The 26,455-nt window shown below is 35.2% G+C and overlaps 1 protein-coding gene across 3 annotated transcripts in view; it reads right to left on the bottom strand.

Moving 5' to 3' along the window:
* Window positions 1–26,455, bottom strand: part of FBXW7 (F-box and WD repeat domain containing 7) — a 114,160-nt gene that overhangs the window by 9,548 nt on the left and 78,157 nt on the right. For 2 of the 3 annotated variants that reach the window (XM_034442924.2, XM_034442926.3), the window contains 6 exons: window positions 20,266–20,348; window positions 16,951–17,092; window positions 13,312–13,446; window positions 6,665–6,788; window positions 5,977–6,113; window positions 2,444–2,557 (listed from right to left, as the gene is read on the bottom strand). In XM_034442924.2, the coding sequence (XP_034298815.1) occupies window positions 2,444–2,557; window positions 5,977–6,113; window positions 6,665–6,788; window positions 13,312–13,446; window positions 16,951–17,092; window positions 20,266–20,348 (735 nt within the window). Of the gene's footprint in view, window positions 1–2,443; window positions 2,558–5,976; window positions 6,114–6,664; window positions 6,789–13,311; window positions 13,447–16,950; window positions 17,093–20,265; window positions 20,349–23,002; window positions 23,504–26,455 lie in introns of those variants that run through there. The other variant, XM_034442925.2, reaches the window with a different exon arrangement.

The raw sequence follows: 26,455 nt of genomic DNA, 5'->3' as shown, positions 1-26,455 counted from the left end.
TAGTTTTATTAATATTACAAATCACTGTAAGCTAGTAGTTTCAGGGATAGTGGTATCAGGGATATAAATACAAACAAATGCTGTTCTATAGAAGGACATTAGTAAAAATCACCATGCAGGTATGGATACGTAATCATTGAGTCAATTGTTTTCATTTTTTTTCAGAGTTCTAGTACATTGCTGATTAATAGACTAATGTGCATTTGTATACATATAAAAACCTCAATATTATTGGGATGAAAATGCAGACGATCTCCCATCCTCCAACTTTATAGTTATAAAACACTTGAAGTTTTAATGCTCAAAACATCTATTTCATTTCCAAACCTAGCTTCAAATCAGAATTGGCTTTCACTAAGAGTCTTGCCAACCAACAGCAACATGTCTAGACATTAGGGTTTTTTTTAACTTGAGGGGAGGGAAACTAAAACTCCTTAAAATTAATATAATGTGCACTCCATCCGCCTATCCTAGAGAGGAAATGTATGAAAATCAGAAACTAGGTCTACATTCAATATGACTGAGTCATCTCTACTGAAAGAGGTTTGCAGAAGTATTCATTGTTCCCAATTGATCATTCTTCCCAATTAATAAGAACAAATAAATTCAGATTTATGAGTTCTTCCCTAAAGCATTTATTATTTCTTAGAAGCATTTTCGTTCCAAGAACATAGAGGGTAAAGCATTAAACCATGCTAGAATTAACACTCTTCTGTGGAGAATATTAATAAATATTTGGTTAGATTACAGTTTTTTCAAGGCTCCCTTAAATAGGGTTAGCCACTCAGATTGTTTTGAAATAGCTTTTGTATTAGCCAAGAACTTGCAAACTCCAAGAAATTAACCAGTTTGTAGGAAAGCCACATTGATACGGATTTTATTTCTTTTTTTCAAAGAGGGCTTATAGCAATCCAGCAGAATCATATCCATGAGTGGTTCATATATTAATGTGAGCCAACAATTGAGATAATTTCATGCACAAATTCTATATGAATTATTTTAAATTACGGAGATGATAAATTGATTGATTGATTGACAGACAGACAGACAGACTTCTAGAGATAGAACTAAAGATAGACAGACAGGGTTACTTGAAAACAGCTTTTAAATTTTTTGCTTGAATAATTCTAAAAGATTCATAATTTTTATAAACTGCAACTAATTCAACATTTTGGCCAGTGACCTAATTTTAAAAACTAAACTGTGGCTAGTACATATGATACTTGCCCTTTGTCCTGGGCTGGAAAATATTCTAAATAGCCCTATTGTTTCTTTGGGCACTTTCTGCTACTAATTTTAGTTGTGTATAAATGCTGGAAATATGAAAGGCAATTTAATTGGAATTTGAAAGTGCACAGTATTTTAAATATAATGGTTTTCAAATAGGTATTACCCAGACTATAATAAATGAAATGGATTAAATTCTAGTAATTAGTTTGGCTTAGTAGCTTAAACGCCACCATAAAGGTAGTCTGAATTCTAGTGAACAGCGCTAAATGAATTAGCTACATCATCTTCTGAGGAGACACACAAATTATTGTAAATAAACACATATTTGTTATTTAAATTAAATTAAATGCTACATTCTATCTGTAACATTGCATTTTTTCCTGTTTATGCCCTACAATTATGTTAAAATCTTTTAGGGTGGGGTAACAGCTATGTCGGAATACAAGAACTGCTAATATGCTGCCAATGACAATACTGGATTCATATAAAAGAATAGCACATATGTAGGGCAATATATGATGTTGATCTCCACTGCAACATTACAGTGATGAAGTAATACTGCTCAAGTAGTAGTTCAATTTTTGAGCTCAAACATGCATAATAAATTATGGGTTATGAACCTTATATCAGCCCCAGGCTTTGGGTTTTGTTCTCCATCTTGCAAGATGGCCTGTTCTGTTATAAAGCAGAATACCACATTTCATATATTAATAGGGAACTCTGGTTTAAAATGGGGAGTGAAGTGAATAGGAAAGTATAGAAGATGAAATAGAATCAGGGGTTAATCTACTTACCTTCCCTACTGGTTTGCAAGCGTGCATGCGTGATGTGCAATTTTGGACCCTCTGAGCATGCGCAAAGCCTTCTGTGCATGTGCAGAGGGTATGAAACAAGTTACTTCCTTGTTTTAACCAGGAAGTAATGACGTCCGGGCAGAGCCTCGTGCTGCCGCTTCAGTCTGGTTGTGTGCCAGCTATGTGTCTTGGATCTTTTGGGTTTTTTTGGTCTATGACCGCAATAAAGTATGCTGCTGCCGCCGCTACCGGTTCTCCAAACCACCCACTACCGCCGCTACCAATTTGCCCAAACCGGTAGCATTTCACCCCTGAATAGAACTATACATTATGAATATCAGACTGAATTATAGAAAGCATGTTTTACAAAGCAAGGAATTTGGGATGAACTTTATTAAAAATGCAATAAACATATTTACCTTTCCTGTAACTGCTGACCAAACCTTTAATGTATTATCATCAGAACCACTGACTATTCGGTTACCACAGAACTGTAGACATGTGATTACATGATCATCATGACCTTTGAGCACCTAACAATATAAGATAAAAACCACACATCTCAAACAAAACCAGAATTGATCATACCATTAAAATAAAAATTGTAGTTCTTACTGTTTTTAAATAGGATATTTCTCCTAATACAATGGAACATGTGTTTCATTTAGCTCTCGGCTGTTTAATCCAATTTACCAATTCAACTCATAGCAAGCTGCCATACTGCTATACCATATTTTTCGGTGTATAAGACACACCGGACGCATCTTAATTTGGGGGGAGGAAATCAAGAAAACAAGAATTCTACCTCTGCCTACCAGCATTTTGGAACGGTCTGGGGGGGAATCTGCCTGGCAGCTTCAGGGAACAAGGGGGGTGCCATGATTTTCGGCTGGTCACCCCTCTGGCTGCCCAGCAGGCAGCTTAGGGCGGGCAATGGTCACAATGACTTCACTCTCCTGCAATGTAGGAGCTGCCGCCTAAGCCCTCTGTGCCCAGGAGCTGAGCAAGCCAAACAAGAGCTCCTAAAGAAAAACTTTCCAGCCACCACTGCCCGGACTCCCCAATGCAATAATCAGAGCTGCATTTCAGGTGGTGGCCAGCCAGTTGCCTTGCAATGTGCAGCGGGAAACTGGGAACCGTTTGGATTTGGGGAGGGGATTGCAGCGCTTCCGCCTGAAAGTGCTTTTCTTCCCATTGGGAATGTGCAATGGGAAGAAAAGCACTTTCAGGCGGAAGGGCTGCAATCCCCTCCCCGAATCCAAAACTGTTCCCAGTTCCCCGCTGCACATTGCAGGGCAACTGGCTGCCCGCCGCCTGAAATGCGGCTCTGATTATTGCATTGGGGAATCCGGGCAGCGGTGGCTGGAAAGGAGGAGCATTTTTCTTTAGGCGCTCTCGTTCGGCTCACTCGGCTCCTGGGCGCAGAGGGCTTAGGCGGCAGCTCCTACATTGCAGGGGAGTGAAGTCATTGTGGCCATTGCCTGCCCTAAGCTGCGTGCTGGGCGGCCAGAGGGGTGACCAGCCGCAAATCGTGGCACCCGCCTTGTTCCCCGAAGCTGCCGGGCAGATTCCACCCCCCCCAGACCATCCCAAAGAGGGTTGTTCCTCAGGCTGTGCCCCGACCCAGATCCCTGCCACCTGGAACTGCCCGAAAATGGCCGAAGGGTGGGGGCCGGCGGGTGGGCAGGGCACAGCCTGAGGCGTATAAGACGCAGCCACATTTTCACCCCCTTTTGGGGGGGTAAAAAGGTGCGTCTTATACACCGAAAAATACGGTAACATGATTTATCTTTCCATGCTTCTTTCTAGTATCATTTTCCTACTATTAATTGTGACTCCATTTTCTATATGTATATATAGGCTGTTTCAAATCAGCAACATTACAAATCCAGCTGAGTCTCTGCTGATTTTTTACTAACCTGATATCTGGATTTCATTACTCACTGGACTAGGAAAGAAGAAAAATTAGGCAAAAATGTTTGGCTCAAAAAAGCAGACTTCTTCTCTGTTCACTGGTGAAATAATTTATATCATACTTTTTTCCATAAAAAATTAAAAGGCATTCACAAGCTTTATGTAAACTTCTATATGATAATGTTTGCATAGGCAAGTCCCTTACTAGTTCTTCCATTAGAGGAACTAATAGATCTAAATATCCCAAAGATGCTTTTTCAAGAGGTAACTGGACTTCCTTGTTTTTTGTTTTTGTTTTTTTTAACATGTTTCACTTCTCATTCAAAAAGCTCCTTCAGCTTAAGAAGCTTCTTGGACGAGAAGCAAAACATCTTCAAAGATTGTATTTCAAATTATTTGAAAAAGCACCTTTGGGACAACTATGACCTGGATGACTAACAATCTCCATAGACATATTAGATCTAAAGTTGATTAATTTGTACAAAACTGAATTATATGCCTGCAGACATTGCTGTGATTTAACATATATTAAAATAATGCTATTTTTCTTTTCTCATAAGCCCCAGTAACATTCCTCAAAAATTTCTGTATCTTAATTTTGAAGACAAATCTATTATATTATGGCTTTTGAAAATAAATATTTTAATAAAAGAATGCCTAACTGAATTGCTCTTCACTAAGATACAGCAACATAGTTTTCATTATGCACTACAGTTATAGACTAATCTTGGTCTTAGAAACAAATAAATTTAACTGAAAAAGCCACAAAATTAACATCTGTAGCAATTATTTACACAGTAAAAGATTTGGCAGTATGGTTATTTTATTAGTAAAATCTGGCAGTGAAAAGTTCATTTCATCTTTATGACATATTAAGGTAAGACATATACATCTTCCTAGGAGATTCTTGCAGCAACCTGTTATGGTTTGAAAACAACTGGAGATTTTGCTTTTCAATCTAACTTTGTTAAATATTCTCCTAGTTTGAATTATTTAGTACTTAATCTGTGAGGTATCATGACCAAATTCAAGTTCCATAAGCTATGATTAACCATAATACTATTGATTAAGTGGCGTGTATTTACAGTCACATCCAATTTTGTTAATACACATTGATAAAGGTATAACTTGATGCCTTGGTATATTGAAGGAGCACCTTTACCTGTTTGCAAAGTTCACAAAAGGATAACACCATTGGAACTGATGATTTAATTGTTATATTTTGCATACTATAATTTGCCTTATTTTTAGAAATATTTGCCCCCTTCATTTGGTAAAACCCTTACAATTTCAGAAATCCATAAAGAAAGCAAGTATCTCTTAATGTAGGATATTATACCTGCTAGGGAGCCTCTGGAAGGAAGAAAAGCCACAGAGACCAGTAAGATATAGAGTAGCTTCCATTATTCAGAAAATGGATATGTTCTGAGCAGTTTTATCTACCATAATTTCTATCTTGAATTTTTCAATAAATAGCATTGAAAACTGAATACAGCTCACTTTTAAATTCAATTTTTGTTGACTGTGAAAATTAACATATAAATGGAAGCATTTATACATTTTGTATAGGATATGCTAAATTGCATGTATGTATTAAAATGGATATAGCTGCCAGCATAACAAGAATTGGTAAAATTGTTTTGAGCTGCCGTACTTATAACATGTGAGAGAAAAAGATAAGATAATACAAAATATTGAAGCTGAACTTTTGCAAATTATTTGAACAAAGTTAGATTCTTAAATATTAAAAATAATCAGAACAGACCAATACTAAGATGTTTAGTTTAGTTTATTTGATTTGTATACCGCCCTACTCCCGAAGGACTCAGGGCGGTGAACAGCCAACAATAAAATACATAAATACACAAAATTTAAAAACCCGATAAAATCAAATTAAATTATTTGGCCCAGACAAATTAAAATACCCCAATAATTTAAAAACAGATTAAAATTTACGTATTTAAAAAGGGAAGAGATCAGGCCAAGCCCGCTTGATTTTGCTATGTTCATAATAGTCTATTCAAAGACATTTGGTTACCTTAGGAGATTTAAGTTCACCTCGCCGCCAGTTAGTATCAATTCTGTGCTGTCTGATGTAAGCACTTTTCCATGGGCTATGAATAAAGCCAGGCTTTATTACTTTTCTCCTCTTGATATGTAACGGTTCATCAATTCCTATATATTTTAAACAAACCCAAAATGATGTTAGTTGCATGTTTCATTACCCTCCCTTTCCAAAATGATAAACTATTGCCAATTGTGTAACATACTTAGCGATGTCTCACCTGTTTGTCATGCAACTCAAAACTATTCTATCCTCCATCCAATTTACCCTAAAGCCTTACACTAGAACCCCTATTTATTTACTCCTGTTATCTCAAAAATCTTATTTAAACTTTTTAAATTAAATATTAACTATTCTCTGTATAATAGCTGAGCTGCTGTTACTCATTTTCAAGCTATTTTCAAACTGGAGGAACATGAGGCACATCTCTTTCTATTCTTTGAATCTACAAACAAAAGGCTCAGCACCTCTCAGGTGAATTCTAGAATTCCAGCTTCAAATATCAGAATTTGTATTTATTGGCTTGCTTGATTTAATATAGCAAGTTAACATATATTTGAATCTGTATTGCTGGTGAAATATAAATATTCAAAATAATGATCTTTCCATAACCAAAGGCATTTTTTCAATGAGTCTCAGAAGATAAAAATTTTAACCTTACCTTCTTCTCTGCACTTCTCTCTCCATAGAAGATTGTCTTCTGCCAGAATTCTCCAGTATCGACATGTTTGTGCTGCCTGCAGCAAGTCCTTGGGATCCAGGAAAGAAAGCACATATAGAGCCAGCTACAAAAATTAAAAAAAAAAAAAAAGTGGGTTGAAACTCATTGAAAGAATTAGGCAATTTACTGGGCTTTATAGATTCACTTATATAATCAAGAAAGAGTGATTATAACAAACACAACATGCATAATGCTTGTATCTTCCCAACTTCTCCAAAATCCCAAGAAATACTCTTGAATTTTAGAGGCTACGATGACGACGACGACTAATATGGAGTCCTTGGTACTCTCTTAACTTGTTTGCTTGCGGATATTTCATTACCCTGCTGGGTAACATCAACAATATGAATGTCTATGGGGTTTGCTCCCGTATTAATATTCAGTAGCCTGCCAGTTTTCGTGATGGTGGGGTTTTGTCCTTGGTAGTTCTTTGATTATGGCATTGTTTTCTGCTTCATTGTTTCTCTGATGGAAATTCCAGTTTATCTGGTGTTAGCTGTTGGAAGGAATGTATTATGATCTTTTTGTTTCCTTCTTAGCTTTTCTATTGTCTTGTTTGAACGGTGTATAAATATGGTTTATATGGTGTTGACTTATGGCTGATTTGTCTGAATGCTAAACTTCCAGGAATTCCAGAGTGTTTTTGGATTTAGATTGGCCTAAGATGCTCACGAGCCAGCTTGCTCACAAACCAAATTGTAGCCAGCAGTCTATAAACCACAAGATCCGCATTAAACATAAAATCAGCTAGGGTTCTCTCTCAGGCCTAGGAAGGAGGCAATCGCAAACCACTGGGAACCAGTTTGATCTAGTGGTTAAGGTATCAGGCTAGAAAACCATACATCTCTCCTTAGGCATGAAAGCTAGCTGGGTGACTTTCAGCACTTATTCTCTCTCAGTCCAACCCACCTCACAAGATTGTTGCTGTGGAGAAAATAGGAGGATGAAAGAGTATTATGCATGTTTACCCTGTTGAGTTACAATATTTTTAAAAATAATTAAAATAATAAATGGAGGATAAAAATAAATGAATAACCCACTTCCAAAAATCTTGCCAAGAAAACTGCAGGGACTTGTCTGGGCAGTTGTCTTGACTTGAACACACACATATGCACACCACACAAACACAAAAGGATTTTCCAGTTGAAATTGTGATTTAGTCAATTCATGTGTGGTGAGATCATGGAGTTTTTATAGTGTTGCTTTCATTGGATGCATTCTTCTGCCATGTTCAGACAACACCAAGGACCCCACCTTTCAAACCTGAGCTACATATATTCTCTTCTATTGGAATCATATATAGGTGTCAAATGCTTCAGAAATCATGCAAATGGGAGATAATTGCATGTAGCAAACCTCGATTAAGAAATGACTATTTTTCTGCATGAATGCCTACGACAACATGCCCTGCCCACCAGTCAGATATAAACCTCTAATAAACTGCACAGCTGGATGGAAAATAACTCAACAAAACAATTGATAAATGATGTGGCTAATGATCATAGATGCTCACAAACACCAGCACACCATAAATAATCTCAAGGAGAAACTGGAGCAATCCCTAACCCTAGAACACAGAAAAATGCTGATAACCCATCAAGATTAAATCTCTAAGACAGAGTATCCATGAATAGAAACTAGCTGTTAGAAGACACATGAAAACTCCTTAATCTCATAACACATGGTCACATTCAACCATAGTTTCAATTGTGAAACTGTGAGCATCCAAGGTAAATCCAAAAATTCTAGGGAATTCCTGGAAGATTCAGACAAATAGCCATCAATAGACACACAGAAATAAACCATATTTACTCTCCATTAAAAAGAGACAGTAAGAAAGCCAAAAAGGAAACCAAAAGACCAGAACACATCTTCTTCAACAATCAACATCCAAATAAGCAGAGATTAATACCAGATAAACCCTTAAGCAGAGAACAATACCCTAATTAAGATACTGGGGGGGGGGAGCCACAGGGGGACGACGACGATGGACACATCCCCACCAAAACTGGTAGGGGAAGCTACTGAATATTAATCAGGGAGCAAATCCAAAGTCACTCACATTGATGATGTTACCCAGCAGGGTAATGAAACTTCTGCAACCAACCATGCTCAGAAAGCACCAAGGAATCCACAGTTCAACCGTGAACTACATACAGTCTCCTCTATTGGTACTACTGATGTATTTCAAATGACCAGGTTACGGTAAAAATAATAAAATAGTAGAACAGACTATAATTTTTGAGAATAAGTGGAATTTCTATATAAATAATAAGAAGAGTTGAAGACCTAATTTAAAACAATGGATTTGATAAGAATGGTTTCTGAGGAAAACAGGTTGCAACATAACTGCAACATAACTGCACAATATAACCTGTGATTCTAATTATTTTGCTAAAAATAAATGACAAGTTCATTTATGAGGTGATCCTGAGCTATGAAACTCTATATAACAATATTATATTGCCTTATTTATTTAATGAAGCATTATATATTTTGGTCTCCTTGATTTAATCAAAAATATTTATAGTTCTGCACTTCAATTTTCTTCAGTTCTTAATCTGGTAATTTATGCTCTCTAAAATGTGCATATTGTCCTAAATGTCCTTAATAGTATTGAGATATTTTAACAGGCTAAAAACCTAATTCAAAGCAATTATATAAACATGATTGGACAGGATTGGAAAGAAACAGAACGTAAATGAAAAAGAATATAAAAGAAAAATACTATATTTTATACTCAAATCATTGAACAATTAGGACAAATTAGCAGAATTAGGACAAATTATAAGTAAAGGTAGTAGTTCTAAATCTACTTTATTTTAGTAGTTCTAAAAGAAAACTGTAAAGTCTAAGACTCTAAATACTTCCACTTTAAGGGACATGTTTGAGTGCAAGGAGAGTAACTTAGAACAAATTCAAAGTATTTCTGAACTAATCATAATCCTATGTTCTCAATTACAGGCTGGTTTAGAAAATTATAGAGTTAAGGGCCATTAGAAATTACCTCTTGAATATATCTGCCAGACCTCCTTCCAAACCCTTTACCTGCCATAGGATTCATCTGTAAATTATTTTGTGCAACAAATCAATTTGTTGCATCTTCATGTATTTCTTTATGTGATACACGATGGTCGAGGACTACCTATATACCAGGGGTTCCCAACCCCTCAGGCCACAGCCCACTACCAGGCCGTGGCCTATTTGCAATTGAGCTGTGCATGCGGCAGGCTGGCGTGTGTGCACACATGCACACAGCTCAACTTGTAGAAGTCCAGGTGCATGTGTGCCAGCCTGCCACTTGTTCAAGTTGAGTTGCATTTGCGTGTGCGCACCAGCCCACTACTCACATGGCCCAATTCCCTTCTCCCCCCCCATCGGTAATTAGTATGGGGCCAAATTTATTTAATATGTTTTTTAAATTGTTTTTAAAATTGTATCTGTTTTATCTATGGCTGTTCACCGCCCGAGTCCTTCTGGAGTAGGGCGGTATAGAAATCTAAATAAATTCAAACTCAAACTCAAAACAAGCCACAAAGGTTGGGGGAGGCGCTGCGGTATACAATGTTGAATTTCTAAAGGCTACCAAACTCTTTTAAATGAATCAGTTTGATGTAGTGGTTAAGGCATCAGATACAAACTGGAGGGCTATGAGTTCTATTCCCATCTTAAGCACAAAGCTAGTTAGCTGACCTTGGGATTGCCACTCTCTTTCAACCCTAGGAAGAAGACAATGGTAAGGTACTTCTGAAAAACCCTGCAAAGAAAACTGCAGGGACTTGTTCAGGCAGCTGCCAAGAGTAAATCAAAAAATTAAAAACACCTAGCTTAAAGAAACCCTCCAGATAAACCTCACCTAACTCTTGTTTGGGAAGCCGTTAGGTAATTGGGTAGTTGCTGTGCTTTAAAAAAAAGGCCCAAGGCTTCTATCAGGCTCCCAACACTGGCTACTGAACTGGTTAACTGCTATAATAAGCTTTTCAAATGAGAACATATAATTGTTCTAAATCCAGGCTACTCACCCTCTCCATTTTCCATGTCAAGACTACCACTTTGTCAAAGACCACAAAACACATATTTGGGAATTATTAATATATCCCTCTATATTCAATTTGATCTTCATAATATGAGACAAGACAATGTTCCATCCCATAATTAAGTCTGAATCAGAATATTAGTTCATTCCTTAAACTGAATAACAAAATTGAAGATATTGCTGGGAAGCAGACAGTTAGTAAAGTTGGGAAGCAGCATGGAATGCAGCAATCTGAATTACTTTCTTTTAGGCCAAAATTGTCATCATTTTGCACCATAATACCTGCAATCTCTGTGCCTTCCTTTCCCTATGCACATTGCAACAAAACATAAAACCTCAAATATGTTAAGAATGTTCAATTTCCTGAAATACAATATAGGCGATGGAAATGATTAAAAATACAGTCAACCAAACAACATCTATCCTGATAGGCTGAATGTGGCTGTTCAATACTAGCTAATGCATTTTAAAAGTACATCCATCAAAACAGGATGATATACTGTTAAATGTGTTCATTAAAATTTGCCAAAAGATATTGGGACTGGGAAGGGAAAGGCGTTTGACAAAATAAGCTTACACTCAAAATTATACAGAATTCTCATGACATTTTTTCAACCCTACTTCACAGATTGGCAAAAAAACGATTAATTGAAACATAAAGCATTTTTTGGAAAAATGGTCAACTAAAAAAATGATTAAAACCTACTTGTCCACTTAATCTTTCCTTTCTAATTAATACTTAGCACATGTATTCCCTGTGACAACTTTACTGATATTCTTCAAAGACACAGTAGACATCCTTCTATGAGAAAGGATTTTAGGTAAACAGAACATTTAATTTTTAGGCAAAAGATTTGAAGAAATAACAGCAGGGTTCTATATTTAAGATCATTCTAGCAAGAATCATTTACATATTTCTGGGATTGGGTGGCATTTCCCTAGTCAGAGCAAGCTCACAGTATGCGTTTCTTTCTTGGTCAAGGAGCAGATGACCTCTTTGGTTAGGAAGGTCTTTTTATATATTCATCTGATGGGCCAACTGCACCCTTTCCTGGATTGGGAAATCCTACTCATGATCATTCATACCTTAGTCCCCGCCCATTAAAATCATTGCAATATGTTTAACATGAGACTATCCTTGAACAGCACTCAGAAACTACAATTGTTACAGTATGGTTGGCACCAGCTGTACCCTCTTGTAACACTATTACAGGTAGCCCTTGACTAAAAAATCATTTGTTTAGCAACAGTTCAGTTACAACGGCACTGAAAAAAAGGACTAACAACTAGTCCTCACAACCTACGACTGTTGCAGCATCGCCATGGTCACATGATCAAAATTCAGGCTCTTGGCAAGTGGCATATATTTACAATGGTTGAAGCATCCCAGAATCATTTGCAACCTTCCCAGCCAGTGTCTGACAAGCAAAGTCAAGGGGGAAGTGCTTAATGACTGCATGATTCACTTAAGACCTTCGGTGATTTGTGGCAAGCGAGAGTCATAAAATCTCACTTAACAACCCCCCAGTTAAGAACTGAAATTCTGGTCCCAAATATTATTGTAAATTGAGGACTACCCGTATACAAGTTGTATTAGTTATTAGTAGGCTTGTGAATTCAATTCAAGGTGCTAACTGTTATCTAATATGTCCTGCGTGATATAGAAGCAGGACTGGTTGTATCCTATTATGTCTGCCCATTTGATAATATCCAAAGTCAGCATGCTTTGGGTCTCATCTATTAAACACTGTCAATTCATGAAGTGTGGTGTCTCTGTCATTGTATATGCCCTCTGGAATATTTCCTTCAACATCTAACCAAACCCAATTTTATCTGCCTTCAAGAAAGCATTGAAGACCAGGCTCTTTTTGCAGTCACTGAGATAAGGCATAAAGAGTGCCCTTTAGTATGGTTGAATAATTTGTCATTGTCTACCCATCCTCCTCCGCATGGTTGTAAGAATTTTGTTTTAACTGTTCTACTGTTTTAAAATGTGTGAGCTAACCAGGGTGATGTATAAATAGGTGGCCATAAAAACTGAATAAATGAATGAATAAGACTTGTCTATGTTTAAGATTGCAATAAAGATTTATATATTTAAATAAATAGGTTCTCTGTTTACTTAGTTCAAGGAAAATTCTACAAACTCTACAAGAGATTATGTCATACAAAATGAAACTAGTCCCCCCAGGAAAGATAATATGCAAACCTTCGGGAAGGTAGATGACAACAACATAGAAAGTATTTAATCTAAATTATTTTAAATTAGTTGTAAAGCTTCAAAAAAACTACAAATAAAAAATGACCATAACAAAAAGTAAGTTAGTCAATGAAATAAAGTCACTGGTCTCATAAGCATTTTTATTTAAGCTAAGAACTACATTATTAAATCATAGCAGTTTTCATCTTCCAGACTTTTTTAACACCAATTAACAGTGTTATGCTGAAAATATTGAGGACTATAATTAGTTAGGAAATGCTTAAGGGTGGCAAATGATAGATTATATAGTCAAACAGTACCCAGAGCCCAATATTAAATAAGAATCCTCACCTCTTTGGGGAGCAAGGAAATGAAATCTCTTTGAAACTGGGGTTCGATCACTTGCATCATATGTTTCACTTGGGTAGGTTCACAACTATCAATCAATTCATCTAAGGCAAGCAACTTCTCTGGTCCACTCCAGCTCTGAGAGATACAAAATTGCATTTACTTTTCATACTATTGTTTCAATAAACTGTACTTAGAAAATCTTTATAACATTTGGAAACTGTTATAATGAACTCCTGAAGTAGAAAAATATTCTTATTTTATTTAATCATTTAAATTCACTGGTCAGCTATCTCCAGTGGACTTAGGGTGGAGTACAATTAATATACAGAAAACCAGCAAGATATATTAAATCAACAGACATCCTAGACTGAAATACTCTGCTAACAAATCGCACAATACAAAACAGGGGACATTAAATGTGATAAATATCAACCCCATGTTGGGACTAGAGTCAGGTTTTCAAGGCTTTCTGAAACCCTAAGAAAGATTACTAAAATTACTAAAACCTAACAGGTATGTTTAAGAGAACCAGTTTGGTATAGTGGTTAAGGAATAAGGCAGGCAAGAAACCAGGAGTCCATAGTTCTAGTCCCACCTTAAGCACAAAGCCAGATAATGACATTGGGCCAGTCAGTTTCTCTTAGCCCTGAGAAGGCGGCAAGGGCAAGCTACTTCTGAAATCTTGCCAAGAAAACTGCAGGGACTTGTCCAAATAGACACCAGAGTCAACATTGACTCGAAGACACAAACATAATAGTTATAGTTAGCAGAATGTAAGCAAAAACAGATGTGCAGTTATACAATTTTTTAAAGTTTTAAATAAAAAGAAAACAGATTAAATCAGGAGTTCTATATTCATAGTTTTTAGCAGTTATCTGCAGATAACCAAGTGATCAAAGTTGTACTCGTTTGTATTTTTGTGTGACATCAACACAGATAACAAAGGAAGCGACTACCATTTTGACTTTTTTGAAAAATACCCCCTAAATGTGGGTTAGACAGCATTACAATCAGATGGATTCATAACTGGCTGACAAACTGCACTCAACATGTAGTCCTTAATAGAACTGCATGTATATAGAGAAGCATGCAGCTGACACTCTGGAGTGCAGAAAAGAACACAGATAATTAGGGGACTGGAGGTTAAAATGTATGAAGAATGGCTGCAGGAATTGGTATATCTAATCTAACTAGGGCTGACGTGACAGCAGTCTTCCATTATCTAAGGGGCTGTCAGAAAGAAGAGGGGTTCATCCTATTCTCCAAAGCATCTGAAGGCAGGACAAGAAGTAATGGATGGAAATTTATCAAGGGGAAATCCAATCTAAAACTAAGGAACAATTTCCTGACAGTGTGAACAATAACTCAATGAAATGGCTTGCCTCCAAAAGTTGAGGTTTTTAAGAGATTGGACAGCCATTTGTCCAAAATGGTATAGTGTCTCCTGCTTGAGCAGGGGATTGGACTAGAAGACTGCTAAGGTCCCTTGCAATTTTTTTATTCTGTTCTATTATGGATTCCGGTAGTTAGTTAGCAATGAAAAATGCCACATATTCAGTCTTTAAAATGTACTTCCTTAAACATGACTATGCAAATTATACCGATAAGCATAGATTGCTATATTGTATTATGATTCAACAATCAGAAAGTATCATTTGAGATTTTGGAGTACGTAATTTGCTCACTGACTGCAAATAAGGTCATTCTTATATGGACACAGAAAATAATTTAATGGTATTTAAATCCCTGATGGTTAAGTATTTTATATGCTTGTTTTGACTGTATGAAAATTCTGCTGACAATTAGATGTCAAAATACCTGAATATGCAAGATATTACTAAAATTTCCTTATAATTAAGATACATATTAATAATTGAATCAGCTCACCCTTCTATACTCTAAAATAGGATTACCAATTAACAATCCTATTTAAAATTTGCCACAATAAATCACTTTCTCTTTGTGATTACCCAATTCTTTAACGTCCATGAAAGATGAACAATTATGTTTCTTTTGCATTATGGAAATTCTCTATACACTTTTATAAGTATCAGATATACTTTTGCCAAATCTGACTCCGTCAGTTAGTTCATTTGAGCTCAGAGTTCCTCAAATTAAGCACCCAGGTTGCATTATGCTCTGTTCACCCTGGAGATATATCTAGTACATGTATGTTTTTCGGTACTTCTTGCTTTGTTATATACCACCCAGAACCTTGTGACACTTCACCTTTTTAAAAAATATATTTATTTCAAGAAAGTTGCATTAGGATGAGATTTTTAGGAAGCAGAAATCCTACATGGGACATTTTCTAACATATTTAGGGAATCAAAACATGCATGCAGTTTTAATAATATGCATTTTTGTTCTTGAATAATATTCATGTTCATTGTTTGATTGTATATTTTTTAAAAGTATTTTGGAATTATATAATTAGGCTTATTCAAGAAGTATTAATTTTGTTACTATTATTCACTAATTTTATAACAATTCAACGTAGTCTAATAAGGAAGATTGATTTTTAGTTTTTTAGGATTCATGCTAGTAAATAGCTAATATGGTATATTACATGCTGAACTGATATTTTTAAATATCCAATGGCAGTAACTATATTCAACTACACTAAAAAAATTGAAATTACAACATGCTAATTTCTATGGATGAATGTTATTGCATTTAATCTTTCTTAAACCAATACTACACACAATGGTTTCTATATTAAGTGTTTTTTTAAAAAAAAATAATATATGAAGTATTTCAAAGTAGAAATCTTTCATTTTAATTTATAACTAAGATCTATAAAACTTTATCTTTTTTGATTATGTGCCATCAAGTCAGGGTTAATTCGTAGCAACCACCTAAAATAGATTTTCTCCATGACTATCTGTGTCTAACCTAGTTTTTCAATAATGCAACCATCACCACCAAAGTAATTAAGTACATCCACCTTGTTTTATACTTGGTACTGTGTCTTTAAACACACTTAATTAATTTAATGCATCCATACAGGACCAATTAAATGTGTACTGCATTATAATTTAATGTTTGACTTTGAAATTTAATAAAGATAATCAAAGAGGCGCAGTGGCTCAATGGCTTTAAAGATGCTGGAGAAGGTCTGTGCTCTAGTGGTTCAAGTCCTACCACTTCTTGATGGAATGAGTTCCCATCACTTGCCTCAGCTTCTGCCATGCTAGCAATTCAATAGTATATAAATGCGGTGGGAAAATAAGTGTTTCTATGTTTCGTCACATGCTCTCCAATGCAGTGTGATGTCATGCTGGCCACATGACCACAAAAACATCTTTAGACAGCACTGGCTCAATGGCCTAGAAATGGAGATGAGCACCGTCCCTTAAAGTCAGCTACAACTTGCGGACAAAACCCACAGGTTTAAAAGGTTTTAAAACCTTTTGTAAATGTTACCTTTATTTTATTATAATAAAGACTGGGAAAAAGAAAAAAAAAGAGCAGGATACACACAACACATAGATTATTAATTTTCATTATTTCAAAAAAGTAAAGAGAGAAAACTAAAGTGGTGTAACTTTATAGTGAAATATTCTGCATTTGTTCTAATAGATTCACAAAAAGGTATTCTGAATTATTAATTAGCTAATTAAAGAAACTTATTATTACCTGAAACATTTTCAGCCATTCCTGAAGCCCAGTTGGCGGTTGGATAGATGTAATGCGACGGCGTTGCTGTCCTTGACCATTGGCTGCTCTCAGATCTCCAAATGTAGTTGGTGTTGCTGAACAAGGCACAAGCCCAGTAGTGCTATGGCAGGAAGTATAATTAATCCAGATTCCAGAAATATTTATTTCTATTAAATATAACATTTCCTTTAGCAACTTCAATTCTAGTTATTGAAGCAAATTTCATTATTATTAGCACACTTTACCCAATCCCATCTCCTTTACAAATTCAGTGTTTTGATATTTTATAAGTCTATGAAACTTCAAAAAATGCTGTATTTAAACCCTATAAAATTTTTAAAATGTGAGTCAAGTTTAGCTTAATTTATTGAAGAAGGGATGTTATCCAAAAGGTGTAACAAGGAATTTGAAGTACTACTTTAGATGTATCAAAGGGCGTACACTGATTCACTAGTATTTTTGAGCTTCAGTTACGTAGTCAAATTACTTTAAATCTCACAATCCCTGGTGTTTATGTACCAGTTTATAGTCATCTGGGCATTGCAAGTTAATATGCTGAATCTTAGCCATAAAGCCTCCAAGTGAATTCATGTAAAAAATGCAAACAAAAATAGAGCAGAAACATAGCCACTGGGAATTAAAGAGAGCAATACTATATACAGAAAACTTGATTTTTCATAAACAAACAAACAAACAAACAAATATACAACCCCTCCAGATGCACACTGAAAAGCAAAAGCAAATAAACCAATAAAACTTTTGAAAACGTGTCAGGAAGAATTAGTACGTCCAGTTATCATGGAATGATGACTGTCCACTGAAAACAGTAAGGAGTAAAATACCCTAGTTGAGTATTTTACAGCTTATAGTATGCTTGGAAAGACATAGAGGGCTGGCAATACTATTGAAAGTAGAAGCATAATGCACAAATATTATTTTGCACCTTTACTTGTGAATAATTAATGCGCAAGTGGTACTGTGGTCGTCAGTTGACCATATCATTATGTAACTGGATACTGACTAATTCAACTTTCTCTTTTTCCTTCTCCCCTTTATAGCTATCCAGATCTGTTCTGGATTGTCCAGAAAATATAATTTTAGAATTATATTTATATAAATATTAATCAAAACTAAAAATAAAATTTAAATCATCTTCCAAGTTAAAAGTACAGGTCGTCCTCGACTTATGACCACAATTGAGGCCAAAATTTATGTTAAGTGACACATTTATTAAGTGAGTTTTGTCCCATTTTATGACCTTTCTTGTCTCAGAAAGACAAGAAAGGTCTTTTGTTAATTGAATCATTGCAGTTGATAAGTTAGTAACTCAGTTGTTAAGGGAATCTGGCTTTCCCATTGACTTTGCTTGTCAGAAGGTTGCAAAAAGTGATCACATGACCCTGAGACACAGCATAAATATGAACCAGTTGCCGAGTATCTGAATTTTGATCATATGATCATGGGGAGGCTGCAAAGGTTGCAACTGTGAAAAACGGTCATAAGTCACATTTTTCAGTCCCGTTGTAACTTTAAACAGTCACTAAATGAACTGTTGTAAGTTGAAGACTACCTGTATTAAAAAGTAGAGCTAGGAAAATATTCAAGTTTTAAAATAATTTTAACCTCTATGGTATGTTGTTGATTACAAGCGTATTTCATATGGACTTGCCTTTGAACAGACTAAATTATGAAAAATACTTAACTAAATGTCTGAATAGCAATAATTTTTGCTTAGAAATTCAAAGCTTGAACTCAGTTTTTCTAATCAGTGCATTTATTGCTAACATACTTCTGAATACTTAGCTGCTGACTTATTTCCTTCCCAGTTCTTCTGAGACTCAATTACTACAGGGCTAAATATTTGAAAAATATTTGTGTAGGAATACTAAAATGTATTTAAAAGAAAAATGGAGCTATGGTTTTCTATTTTCAAGTATTTAGAGTTATAAGGACTTCAAGAAGTAGGACTACAAAAAACAAAACAAAACACTTCTGCTTCAGACACTAAAATTAGGGAGACCAGAAGTCAAAAACACTCTAGATGGATCAGTTAACTGCTTCAGTGTATAAAATAGCATTTTGTGTTTAACAGCATTACTTTATCATTTTTCATTACATTCTCCCATTGAAAGCAAAATTAGGATCTAATGTCTAATAAGGATGGCATTACAGCACAAATTAAATTATTTGATTTTTCATAGTTAAATAAATTTTCTCTTAAGATTATAATAAGAATTCCTTTGTATTTACTATTATTTTCATTTTCTAATAAAATTCAAGGAGTTTGATTTCATGGATACAAGTTACTAAATGTGAAATCAATTCCAAATATTCCTGCCATAATTCAAATCCAAAAAGTAACATTGCTTCATAGTAACAATGTCTTCAAAAATGCATTGTTTTATAGGAGTATCTATACAATCCCCCCCCCCCAATAAGAAACAATTAGAACCGATTAGGCTAGAATGAAAAAGTTCTCATATTTGTAATGTTAACTTCAGTCTCAATTTAAGTCCAGAGTCACACTTTTGTAAGCTGGGCGATCGTACAAATATTTATTTATCAAATTTATCTGCTGCTCATCTTGCAGTTCAGAAAACTCTGAGTATGATAGATGATTTTTTTTTTAATTTCTTAGTGTTAGCAGTGTTGAAGACATAATTGTGAATAACATATAAATGAATATATTTCAATTCATAAAGAATTTAGAAAATAATTTATATTTAAATAATAGATAAATAGCCTGTTAAAGCAAGTTGTACAGTGATGCAGATTTGTACATGACAAAATGCAGCAGAACTGTATTTAGTTGTTATGGCAACCAGTTAGTAGTAAAGCTGAACTGAATGCACTGATACTGAAATTCCTGGCCAAAAGAAATTAAAGGGTTGATAAACTGACAAGACTGGCTCATGATGAATGTATGTTGCTTTAATTTATAAATGGAACTCCACTCTCTGGTACGGTTATAATTCAATGAGTCAGGAAGTATCATGCTGTTGCATGCAAGAATGTTATGATTAGCATCAGATATATTGTCAATTCTATATTCCAAACAACCCAATAAACTGTTAAGTGTTCTGACCTACAAGAGTCTTTGCATGGAGACAGTGCTATTAAAGCCTTATAACCCATTATTTCTAATTCAGAATTCAAATATTTCTGTAGTTAGCACTTAATTTCGGTCCTTTGCAGAGAACCGAATTTTAGTTTGAGTATAAACATGAAATAGGTGCCTGGACAGCATATGATAAAGTATCTGAAAACAGATGACAGTTTATTACACCAAATTACCTTGTATATTCTGAGACTTTACAGGGTTTCTTTCCCAGTGAGAAAGAACGGACCTCCGAGCCATGGTCTAACTTTCTTTTCATCTGTAAAATGGGACAAGAGAAAAGATGTTAGCTTACCACCTTAAGGTAGAACTGTAATGAACAGTTTATATTACTTTGAAAGAAACCGCTCTTTTTATCAACCCTTTAGTCCCTTTGAATGACCATTAGGATTTATAATTTAAAAAATAAAACTTAAATAATTCCAACAGTTCAACAACCTTCTGTGCAATCTTGCACTCCATAGTTATTAGGCTTCCAGAATATTTGCTATATTTATTTCTACACACTTATACACTATAATTTGTCTTCTATAATCTGGTTACTTAGGTTTACAAGTACTAGCTTTTTAAATTGCTCAGAATGAAAAAAAAATGCATAAAAATACATGACGAGATTAAAATGAGATCCACACTGCCCCTTTAATAACTTTCTGAAAAGGATTAAAATATGCTTATTCTCCCAGACCTTGGAATTGGATGGTTATGGAAGTCCTATAGTTTTGTTTTAGTTTTTCGATCAGCTGTGTTCTTTCATAATTGTTTTTTTTTTCTTTTTCTTTTTAATTGTAAGTTGTTTAGAATTGAGGACTCGGTGGTCTATAACTGAATGAATAAATATATAAAAAGGTTCTTACATAATTATTTAGGAAACATTTTATGAAAAGCAATCAAGGACATTCAATTCCTTTTCTGTGAGATGTTCCTTGCATTTCTAACTCCTCTTGACAGATTTAATAAAACTGTGCTTTTTTCCCTAATGAGAATAACGTGGCAGGGGAGTGTGAATGTATGAAGATTTGACTCCAACTTGCAGAGATTTTTTTAAAAAAGGTTTTGCTTTAAAAGTACATCTAAACAGAAAATATACCCAGTAATCAACATATTGAGTCAAACAAATTATTAAATGTTAATACACTCAGTGATTTTTAGAAACTTTCAGGGAAGCAATTGAAATTAAAACTGTATGCAAGAATTTTATAAAATACAGTTTAATTACTGTATGAAATTGCTTAGAACATGTTTATTAAAATCTATTTATAATGCAAACTTTTCAAATTTGACCAATGCAGCCATAACTTGCTACACTGCCTAAGTAAAATAGCATGTGTTTGAGCAGAATGATGAATATAGAAATGGATGGATTTTTTTATTGTAGATATTTTATAATACAATAAATGTTTTAAATAACTGCTAACATACCAATACTAATTTTCATATTGGTTTTTGAAAATAGCCTTTGTAATGTCCAAGGTACACTGCCCTTCAAAGCAAATTATGCTTATTTTTTCTATTAAATGGATATACATTAATTATTGAGCTGGTACTGGTGCTTTGGTAATGATAACGAAGATACAGTAAAATTTTCCAAGGCTTTAAAATGTACTTATGGGCTTTCACCCAATGTATTACATTTCATTTTGGACAATATTCTATGTAAATTGCTCTGCATATTCATTTCACTTTTTCAGTATTGAAGCTGTTCTTATAGTTAACCTATCTTATGATTCCGGCTCATATGGAGCAGAACTCCGCATGTTACCAAACAAAACTAAAAACCAAAATGAGAAAACAACCTGCTTTTACAAGCATGCCTCTTCTTTAAGACACAGACACAGAATAACAGAAACCGTATTTTTACCCATGTGCAGAATAAGGAAACACTGGAAAAGGATTCCTCATATTACTATCTACCAACACTATATTAACATTAACATGTTTATTCAGGAAAAATGTTTTCAATCTTTAATTTGATTTTCCTACGGGATAGCATGATAAAAAAAGGCGTTCACAGAAAAAAATATTTTTCTTCAGGCAAATTCTGGGAGTCAGAGCTATAACATAAACTCCCACTTTAAACACAACTTCATTGTGTCAGAAGTACAGGATATATTCGAAACAGTTTCTATAGTTGCCAAAGAATGTTATCAAACTCTAATTTTCTCAATATTTGTATTATAAACTTTTTCAATCCCTATTTAATCTAGATTGTGAAATATGCAGTAGCTCTGCAATGCACACTGTATTAAAAAAAGATCGCAATAAATTATCATGCATCATCCTATAAAGTTTATTCCCTTCAGAATAATCTAATGCGGAGCTACTACATAATGTAAAACATAATTCATAAATACTCATGAAAACATTCGAATTTTATAGCAAAGTATTATTTAGTATTAGCATTATTATTTGAAAGAACAGATCCTGTAGCCTGTTTTCTGCACTGCTATTGGGAATGCACCAGGCACATCTTTAAAATTCCTCCCTGATGCAAATATTTACATAGAAGCAATAGAATTATTTGTTTCCAGGGCAGCAGCATTAATAAAATAAAAAAATACTTTTGTGAAGACAATATGCAAAAGAGAATACGGAGGGAAAAGTCTTCTTTTTAAAAAAGCTTAAAGTGCTGAGCTAAACGTGAAGACCCATTTCAGTCGAAGGTAAATAATTTGATCTTTCCCTGGTTTCTCATGCTGATTTTAAAATAAAAGCATTTCCCATCTCACTGAGCCTTTTCGCTATTTGCCTTTATCCAGCACACAGAATTTTAAGCATCCAGCCACCCACTAAGAGGAGGGGGGAAACCACGGAGATACTGCAGCCATCTACAATGATACGGATTTTTCCTCCCTTCCTCTTCTGCCGAACATACAGAATAATAATGCCTCTTTCGAAAGCGCGCGAGTTACTTACTTTGTAAAAAATCATCTTTAAAGTGCCGTAGAAGCCCATGTTGTCGGTATTTTTCCCCTTTAGAGATTCTGTGCCCCCAAGTATCCGGCTGCTTGGTAGTCGTTGACAATATAAACCTTTTTCAGGTAGATATGTCACAGACTCTAATGTGGACATGCTCGGGCACGTCAGAAAAGGAAGACTGGGCAACACAACCAGCAGCCAAACTCCGCTGCGAACGAGAAGGAAGCTCGCGATCCAACAGCTTCGCCCGGCACACATACATACATACGCAGGGGCTTGTCGAAGAAGAACTTGGGGGGGAAATAATGAGATCGGGAGGGAAGATTATTGGAGGAGGCTTTGCCCAGTCAAAGCCTTGACTGAACGGATTCCCCCCTCAGCGGCGCAGAGAGATCGGATTACATCTTCCCTCACGCTGAGAATGGTGCAGTCCAAGTTTCAGCAATGCAGACTGCACATCAATTACATGGTGCTCCGTTCCAAGGAGCCTGTGAGCATAGAGCATGGGAAGGACTTCGGCAGGAAATTAAAGCAGCCCCATGCTTTGCTCACATTGGCCACTGGGACTGGGGAAACACGGAAACTCTATCGTTCCGAGGCCAATAATTTATCTCCCTCGTTTTAGGCAAGCAGAATAGTGCTGGCTAATTCTAAATTGCCAGCTGCAGCAAACAAGTTAATTTTCTCTCATTACAAGTGTACTGTGGCCCTCAGGCAAGCTGTCTGCACCTTTAAGCCAAACCTAATGGATACAGAAAATGCTCCATAAAGTACAGTTAATTGTATAATCATCTGAGATAAGCATTCCTTTTGGCAATCTCATTTATTTGAGAAAAAAAGCTCATGACATTGGAATATTTAACATTCAGTCCAATCTTATTAAGCATCATCTACCAGGAAGCTACAAATATTAAGCTGCAATTCCACAATGAGATCATCTAATTCACCTTAAATGTGGCACGCTGAAAATGTTTTCTAATTGCTTTTTGGTTAAAACTAAAATGAAAAATATTTATTCCATGACTTTCCATGGTAACTTGCTTCCATTGCACTTTTTTTTTGAAGTGTTTTTTAAATCTGTATCCCTTCTTTTAAGATATATTAATTGTAGCCTTTATTCATAAAGTATGAAATTAAAAATGAAAAAATGAAATTTACTTAGAAATCTTAACAATCAATATCTCAGGAGTCATGTGACCAATTTCTCTTTCACCATTAGATACCATTAGTAGCCTATTAAGGAGGGACATTCAAAGGGAAGGCTTGCATATCCTATCAGGAAACTACCAGTGCCCTGTTCCCTTTGATTAGTTCCTACTATTAGTAAGTACAGCTCACTAACAACAGGAAGAAAAGGAACCAAGTTGTTTTTTAAAATATGTATCAACTCAGAGCAAGACACAATTCTTGATTTCTTATGTTGATTTTAAGAGGAATAAACCATCATCACTTCTTCAGATAACACTCTAAGCAATCATGGACAAAGTCATGGTCATTGCTATGAACAGCTAACCAGATTTATCAAAACACAGCAGTTCAACATCTATAAAAGGAGAATAATTTATACTGCAGGGAGATAAAAGCAGTACATTATTCAGTATGTTCTGGATGACAAACATAAAACGATCAGCAGAAGTTTGCTAAATCAAGTAGAACTATCACATGTTCTGAACATGATGCTTTCTCTACTGTTAATAACTGCGGTATGGCACTTGTGTGGAAGATATGTTCATAGTTTCTCCAGATGGCATCCTTGCCATTAACACTGTACTTTGCCTCCCTCATACTTTAGTATAAGATATTAATAAAATGCTTTTAATTTTTTAAAATGCTACTTAATTTGTCTACAGTCTATTATTTACTTGAATAAAATTCCCTTCAAGTAATTTGTTATGCTAAAAAGGGTTCTTGGTTGTTGTTTTTTAAGTGTGCATAGAATATGTGAGTTTTTAACTTATTATCTATTAGTAAGCAACTCCACACACCATGATTGTTGTGATACATTTGCATCGTTCTGCTGATTCCAATCATAGGCAATGTAAGAATTATACATATTATATACGTAAGTCATTGACTTACAACAGTTGGTTAGGGACCATTCAAACTTACAATGGCACTGAAATAAGTGACTTATGACTGGTTTCCCATTTATGACCGTTACAGCACCCAACAATAATGTGATCAAAATTCAGATGTTTGGCAACTGACTTATATTTATGACAGTTACAGTGTCCCAGGGTCATGTGAACACCTTTTGAGACTTTCCTGCAAACAAAGTAAATGGGGACTTTGCTTAACAACTGTGTTACTAACTTAATAACAGCAGTGATTCACTTAACCACCATGGCAAGAAAAGTCATAAAGTGGGGCAAAACTCACTTAACTGTCTCTCTTAGTAACAGAAATTTTGGCTCAAATGTGGTCCTAAATTGAGGATTACCTGTATTAGACAACAATGATGCTGCAGAGACTAAAAGATATTTAAACCATTTAATGATTGCTATATGCTTGATTTTTATGCTATTGCTTAGCATACAGTCCTGAAACAGTACCGTTCTTGCCATATTATGAAACATAAGATATAATTCTGTATTTTTTTCTTCTGTTCAGTTGTGTCTAATTCTTAGACTGCCTATAGTTCTCTTGCAAGGTTTTTCAGAAGTGGTTTACCATTGCCTCCTTCCTAGAGCTAAGATAAGGTGACCGGCCCAAGTTTACCCATCTGGCTTTGTGCCTAATGCAGGGCTAGAACTCATAGTCTCCTGGTTTCTACATTGATGCCTTAACAACTACACCAGACTGACTTTCAAAATTCTATATAGAGAAAGGTTATTTATATACATCGCAGTAACCAATAAGGCATACAAGTATTGCATGTTTATTCTCATCTAATTACAATCTCATGACGACAGATAGTGGGATCTTGTTTGCTTTTCTTCCCTGGTCAGTCACATCACCCCTTCCATCCACATTACCTCTGAATATTGGAAATTAAGTATAGAATAGGAAGCCAGCTTATGTAGAACCTTTGTAATTCAAAACCCTGATAAATTTTCTGATGAAAATTTGATTTTCCAGTAATATTAGAGAATGAAAAACTTGTATCCATATTATTTCATTGTAGGAACAGTTTAGAATAGGAGAGTACATATATGTACCCCAGGATAAGCATGGGCATCAATACAGTATATATTGTATACTGTATACATTCATTCATTCATTCATTCATTCATTCATACATACATACATACATACATACATACATACATACATACTCACACACATACATGGATAATTCACAATTAGCAGAACCAGTTTGGTGTAGTGGTTAATGTGCTAGCCTAGAAATCAGAGACAGTGAATTCTAGTCCATTCTTAAGCATGAAAGCCAGCTTGGTGACTTAATGGCAGCCACTCTCTCTGAGCCCACCCCACCTCTTACAGTTACTA

Source organism: Pantherophis guttatus, chromosome 8 (assembly GCF_059756535.1).
Source record: "Pantherophis guttatus breed Tessera chromosome 8, ASM5975653v1, whole genome shotgun sequence".
NCBI classification, from domain to species: Eukaryota; Metazoa; Chordata; class Lepidosauria; order Squamata; family Colubridae; genus Pantherophis; species Pantherophis guttatus.
This window is presented reverse-complemented; position numbering and strand designations above follow the sequence as displayed.